The sequence below is a fragment of the Siniperca chuatsi genome, linkage group LG12 (assembly GCF_020085105.1).
Source record: "Siniperca chuatsi isolate FFG_IHB_CAS linkage group LG12, ASM2008510v1, whole genome shotgun sequence".
Classification (NCBI taxonomy): Eukaryota; Metazoa; Chordata; class Actinopteri; order Centrarchiformes; family Sinipercidae; genus Siniperca; species Siniperca chuatsi.
This window is the reverse complement of record NC_058053.1, coordinates 21,878,627-21,885,778: the sequence shown is the minus strand read 5'-3', so window position 1 is coordinate 21,885,778 and position 7,152 is coordinate 21,878,627. Positions and strand designations below refer to the sequence as shown.

Sequence of the window (7,152 nt, the reverse complement as noted above, 5' to 3'; positions counted from 1 at the left end):
ACCAGCTCATGATGACTGAGCATCATTCTTGACTTTGGAAATAGTAGTTTGACAAAATAATCCCAACTCAAAGTCTGCTAACTATCTTTTCCTGGTACTTTCGACCATATCACATGGTCTTCGACAGTTTGCTTAGTTGTCATGAAGATAGATATATTGACGTGACCTCAGTAGCTGTTGAGATCTCATCCTATGACTTCATCTTGTGTTTGCTCAAAGGGGCACTCCAATTTTGTATTGTATCATAAAGTTGGGGGACTCACAAGAGACAGATTAGTAAAACAAAATGGATCAAAATTTGAAGCAGCAGAGGCCACGATACCTTGACTTTTAGTCCCCACTATGGCTCTAGCTCCAAAAACGCTGCATCCTACATTTCCCCTAATGCAACTAAATAATGTCTTTAGTTAGAGCCTCCCTTGCCTCCTAAATGCCCACTTCTTAAATGTAAACCACACACTTTGATTGTAAAGTTAAAAATGTTAAGTCGCAAGCCCAAGCTGAGATGACCCTGATACCATCACTATGACATCATCTGAGTTATTTTTTCAAACTTCAGAAAGCTCCCTCCAGAGCCACAGAAGACATCAGACAGGTTGAACAGTACTCCCTGTGACGAGTAAACTGAACTTCAGTGGAGTGCCCCTTTAAAAATTAAACATCAAAGTTCATTCTTGACCTTGGAAATCATAGTCTGACAAACGCTGTCTGCTGATGAAGGCTGAAAGCTGGCTAGTGGACCGTGAGTTTGTTAGGATTGTTTTGTTAAAATGCTGCTGATGATTTCCTGTCTTCGATGACATAGGCTGGTCTTTGATGCTCTCTGTCAGTCTGTGAAACTTCAATCTACAGTTAATGTGGGCAGTCAGACTGATCCAAATATTACATGTCAAGTAGTTCCACATTCAAAATTAAAAAGTAAATAAGTATTATCAGAAAAACAGAAAAGTTTTAATGTTGTAGATATGGAATTAGATTTGTTTATGTAGCAGTACTGTTCTGAAGATTATATAGCAGGACAGGTTGTTTGGGGGCGCAGCCATTAGGGGTCGCTGTACTGTTGGGCAGACAATTCATAATGATGAACCATCAACCCAAAATAAAATATGCAAACAGAAAAGAGCAAAATGCTAAATGGAGGGCAGAAAATGGTTAAAAAAAAACATGTTTAAATGTTCTAAAGATATAATTAAAGCTTTTCATTTAAACTCGCGTTGCACATTTCCACTCTCACGTGTCCATTTGAGCTTTTCCGTGTTCCCATTTCAAGTTTTTCAATTTCACTTTCACAGTTTCACTTTCAAAGTTGCTATTTAATGATATACATTTTTCAATTAAATACCAATAACACATTTCTTTCAAAAGTCAATATTTTTTATTTTTTGCAAACATTTCATTTTGGCCATATTATTCCTAGTTAAAAACTAATACAAATAAATGGAATAAAAAAACATGATTGTCTCCTTTAATTATTAGTTTTCTCTCTTAATGTGGCATATCTCTAAGTACATATACAGTGCACTCTGTATGTTTATTGATTGTGACACATTCTCTTGGGCTCTATACTCCAGTCATTGTTTGATGTCTCTAGCAGCCTCTGGGATGTGCAGAGGAAGACCTCTCTGGTTTTCTAGGCGAGGGAAGGATTCCCAGAGGACACATGACATCTGTTGTGGTTTTCTTCCATAGAGACCTGCATCACCAGGCAGTGCTCAGATAGACCTGGTTTGTTGTTAGGCAAACCACGCAGTACTGCCTGATGCTAGTCAACAAGGTTGCTTGAATTATTGTCCAAGAAAGTGCAACGCTCATGCAGGAGAGAAGAAGATCGAGAGCAAAGGCCATCGTCATTCAGAAAACAATGTTAGTCTAAGGCTACACTTTGGAGAATGGATAAAACAGGTGATGTTAGTGCTGGGGGCAACCAATGGCAAAGACTGCTCAGATGGCAACGGGAGCAGAAAGTGAATGAGGAAGGAGAAGAAGGAGTCAAGGATGGAGGGAAACTCAATCTGGATCTGAAGTTGAAAGTTAAGTGAGTAATTAATGGTTGCGATGGACATTTTTGCAAAAAGAAAAAAACATTTTTGATCACTACGAAGATTCTCAATCATGCAGTAAATGTAATTTTAGTTGTAAATGTATTCAATACACTGTATCATTTCTGTCCTGGCGAAGAACTGACAAAGCATCTTGGATGACAGAATAAATGTTTGAAGTCCAACTAATGCACTCTGCTATAGTCTACTACTCTAATACTACAGAACGCTTTCTTCATCCATGACAAGAACATTTGTTCAATTGTATACTCCAGCATTGTTCTTGCATATTAATGTGTTACAGGATGTAAAAGAGGGGTCTGCCAAATCATAGGCTTTTTCTAAAACTTTCAATTTAAATTACAGAGAGGTATATATTTACAAACACATAGGGTAGGCAATATGGACAAAATTTATATTTTGATAACTATGTGTGTCTATATGACAATGTTCCTTGTGTATGACAGATAAAGTAGTAAATACATTTCATTTCTCTCCATTCTCTCCATCATCATTTCCTTCTCAGTTGGAAAGAATGGTTGGTTGATCCGGCAGAACAGTTTTATTATGTCTGGCTACAGGTCATGATCTTCCCCGTTGTCTACAACTGGGTGATCATCATTTTGAGGTAAATGCTTGAAATATAATGAATATCAAATAGTAATAATAATCATATATCTAAACATATAACCAGTAATCATTTGACATCCCTTGAAAGCCAGTCTTATTGGTTATGTTTTCTCAGGACGTGCTTCACTGAAATTGCACTGAGCTACCTGCCTGTGTGGCTTACACTGGACTATCTGTCAGACCTCATGTATATGGTTGACATGATCATCACTGTTCACACAGGTTAATATTTCATTTTTGTAATTTTTAAAAATATATTTATATGTATTATATAATATAATATATAATTATAAATAATAAAGAAGCATTAGAACTATCACACCATAGACAAGTTGTGCAACATACTTACACCTTTCTGGTCGAGCTAGTTACAAACTACCAGACTTTACTCCAAAAAGCCTAATTAGAGCCTTGAACCAATTTTCATAAAAGTAACCTTTTTTTTCCATAAGGAGGCATTTTTTTCTACATGAGGTCTAAAATGCGGTTTGATGATATTTTGTCAAAATAACACACTCAGCATAGTCGACCAACAGTTACTCTCACAAGATGGATCAGATGGATCTGATACTCCCTAATAGTTAGCGCCAACCTACACTTATATTATATACTTATAATTACACGTAATTGTACCAGTGTAAGTGTTACACCTTGTTCTTCCCTCTCCAGGTTACTTGGATCAGGGCATCCTGATCAAGGACCTAACTCAGCTGAAGAAGCGCTACCTGCACTCTAAACGATTCTTGAGGGACCTAGCTTCCCTGCTGCCCACTGACTTCCTCTATTTTGTCTTTGGCATGCAAACGCCGCTGGTGAGGATCAACCGCCTTCTGCGTATGCCACGACTCAACGAGGCCCTGGATCGCATGGAGACGAGGACCTCCTACCCCAACACTTTCCGCATCTCCAAGCTCATGATCTACATCTTTGTGTTGATCCACTGGAATGCCTGTCTCTACTTTGCACTGTCCAGCTACATCGGCTTTGGAAGTGATCGTTGGGTCTACCCCAACATCACCGACCCAGAGTTTGCCTCCATGCGTCGTCAGTACTTTTACTGCTTCTGGTTCTCTGCCCTGATTTTCACCACAGTAGGGGACACCCCACTGCCAAAAAGGGAAGAGGAGTACTTGTTTATGATTGCAGACCTGCTCATTGCCGTGCTGGTGTTTGCATCAGTTGTTGGCAATGTTGGCAATGTCATCACAAGCCTAAGGGACCGTGATAATGTCTTCTTCCCTAACCATGAGCTGGTAAGTTGGGAAAGTAAGGGTATGGGAGATGGCTTCATGTTTAATTACATTATTTGTCTAGGTGATAATTTAATTTGTTTTATAGTAAATAAGGTTCTTCTTTTCCTCTTTCAGGTCAAGGCATATCTGCGTAGCCATTACGTAAGCAAGGAGCTTCGACAGCGTATCGACAACTGGTACCAGCATCTTCACATCAACAAGAAGATCATGCGAGAGAATGAAATCCTGCAGCAGCTGCCCATACACCTGAGGACAGAGATCGCTGTCAGCGTTCACCTTCCCACACTTTCCAAAGTCACCATCTTCCAGAACTGTGAGAAAAGTCTTCTGGAGGAGCTGGTGCTTAAACTAACACCTCAGGTCAGGGGAAAAAGATGGCAGTCAAAAGGTACAGGTGGCTCAAGGAGTTAAGGCAGGCACCAGATTTTTTTTTCCTCATCACAAATAAAAGGCATGGAAATGGGATTGGACGGAATTAGCTAGCCCCACCAAAAGCCATGTGGCTGAGTGTGAGCAATGGTATATACAAATTAGAACCAGGCAAGACGCATCACCCTATAGTCTGTCCAATGTTCATCTTAGGCTCTAGAGTAGAGTAGAGCTTAAATTTGGTTTACAGACAGTAGTCAAATGAATAATAAATACAGCACATAAGTACAACAATAAATACAAGAAATACTGTACACATAATGCACAAGTTGATGTCATCTCCACTGTTGTCACTGATCATCCAAACCATCAAAAAGAAAGCAATACGTTTATTATCTAATACGTCAGAAATGGTTTCAGAAAAGAACTGTTTAAGGATTAAGAGGTTTCTCATACCTTTTGTCTTGCAGGTGTTCAGTCCAGGAGAGTACGTCTGCAGGAAAGGAGATGTGGGCCATGAAATGTACATCATCAAAGAGGGAAAACTTGCAGTTGTAGCAGATGATGGGGTCACAGAGTTTGCTGTGCTGGGTGAAGGGAATTTCTTTGGGGAAATTAGTATCCTCAACATCAAAGGTAAGTCAAGTGTCAAGTACTATAACTGCGGTCAGAGTCACAGAGAATGTTCATGGGAAGATCCTGTAGATGAAGCTAATGAAAGGAAATTGCTTGTCCTTTGAGGTGGAACAGTGAGATGCTGAAGAAGTGTACAATACCTTTATAGTGTGAGAGTTCATCTTTTGGAGTGGGGGCATGATGGTGTATGAAGTAAGCAAAAGAAACATTAGTGCAGTGTGGTTGTGCTGCCTTATAGTTGGTACTGATTTGCAAAAATCTGTGCAAATCTCTATGACATGCGGACTCCCACAAGGGTTAATTCTTGAACTTACAATTCAAACTACATGAGCTTGATATGCTTCTGGCCAAGTTAGATGTTGCTTATTCAATAATTAAATAAGACAGTTTTGGAGCTGTGGCTTCCAGTCTTTGTACAAAGTTGGGCTAAACACATTCTGGATGTATCTCTGTACTGGATGTACAGTGATGAAATTTTATTTATTTTCATTTTCATGTATTTATTTAAGACAACCAGCTAGCTAATTTTCAACTTCAATCCACTGGCAAGATTTTCTAAAACCAATGAAAAAATGTTAAGAAATACAAACATGGGACAGCATGCTTAAGAGATAACAATAGCCAAAAAAATCAAATTTCTCAAGATAATGCACAAATCACGCAGAGCAACTGAAAGCAGCAAAACATCGATGCAATAATATAATAACATCCATTATTCACTGCAAAGCAACAAAGCACAAATGAGCAACACTAAATAAAAACTTGTAAAAACCACATTTTACACACAGCCATGAAGAGCAGCATTAAGCAATTAGACATGTAAACCACTGACCTTCTCATTTCCCTAGTGTTCCTTTAAACTCTGAAACGGGCTTGCCTTAATAATCGAACATGGGTTGGTAAACATCCTTTGTATTGATATTTGTTTCTTTTTTAAAATGTGCACCATGTTTCTTTTTAGGTAACAGGTCAGGCAATCGTCGCACTGCCAACATCCGAAGCATTGGCTACTCTGACCTGTTCAGCTTGTCCAAAGAGGACCTGACAGACGTGCTATCCGAGTTCCCTGCAGCCAAACGTCACCTGGAGGAGAAAGGCAGACAGATCCTGACCAAGATGGGCATGTTGGAGGAGAGTGGGGAGGGAGAGGAGGAAGAGACAGAGAAAGTCGAAACCAAGATAAAAAGGCTGGAGAGCAACTTGGAAATCCTGCAAACAAAACTAGCTCGACTTATGGTGGAATTAGAGTCGAGCAACCGCAAGATGCAGGCCAGGGTAGAGCAGCTGGAGTGGGAGGTGGCAGCAGTGGAGACTCAGCTGCCAGAAGATGGGGAAGAAGGAGAAAAGGCACAAGGTAGAGGAGAAGGGGTGGGAGGGGAGGTTGACTGGGAGCGAGAAGAGGCAGAAGGAGAGGAAGAGGAGGGTTCAGATGCAAAGGTAAAAAAACAGGGACAAGGAGAAGATGGTAATGATGTGACCAAAGAGGGAGATGGAGAGAGCACCAAAAGTACAAAAGAAGACGTGGAAAGGATTTTGGATGGAGATAAATCTGGGTTGAAAGACCCGGAATATCAGGAAAAGAAAAAAGAAGATGATGCAGAGAAAACCAGAGAGAAAGGAGATGACAGACCTGGAAAAGGAGATGGAGCTGAGATTGAACCTGAAGATGAAAAAGAAGAGAAAAATGGAGAGAGAGATTCTGAGGAGGGGAGAGAAAAGGCTGAAGAAGACTCAGAAAAAAGAGAGACGGGGCAGAAAGATGAAGGGCAGAAAAAATGAATGAAAAAGCAAAATAACTGAAAAGGAGAGTGAAGTTAAAAAAAATCTAAGTGTGTATTTTTGTCTGTAGGCGTTTGTCTGTTTTATATTATTAAAAATATTGAAAACCTCAACAGCTCATTGACAGACTTTCTGCAGTACAACGTTGCACCCCTAGATGGCAGCATTGTACCCCACTGTCGATTGAAACTACATGACAGATTTTTCTTCTTAATTTGATAAAATACTTTAGATAAATTTTTGTAGGTTGAATGCAGATGAATTGATTGCTTTTAAAAGGAATTCAATGAACAAATGTTAAGTGGGGTTTTGTCATATGTATATTAATTTTGCCACTTTATATTGTAATTTGTCTCTTTTGGGCTCGAAAAAAACATGAATGCTACATAAAATCAATGCTAGAGTTTTATAATGTGCTATTGCTATTTTTACTTAAGTAAAGATTT

General features: G+C 39.3%; 1 protein-coding gene across 1 annotated transcript; it reads left to right on the top strand.

Moving 5' to 3' along the window:
- Positions 1-1,470: 1,470 nt before the first annotated feature.
- Positions 1,471-7,033, top strand: cnga4 (cyclic nucleotide gated channel subunit alpha 4). Its single transcript, XM_044215667.1, has 7 exons — positions 1,471-2,035; positions 2,566-2,667; positions 2,785-2,891; positions 3,339-3,922; positions 4,037-4,282; positions 4,762-4,927; positions 5,889-7,033. Exons 1-7 carry the CDS (start codon positions 1,890-1,892, stop codon positions 6,704-6,706), a joined length of 2,169 nt encoding a protein of 722 aa, XP_044071602.1. The 5' UTR covers positions 1,471-1,889; the 3' UTR covers positions 6,707-7,033.
- Positions 7,034-7,152: the final 119 nt, after the last annotated feature.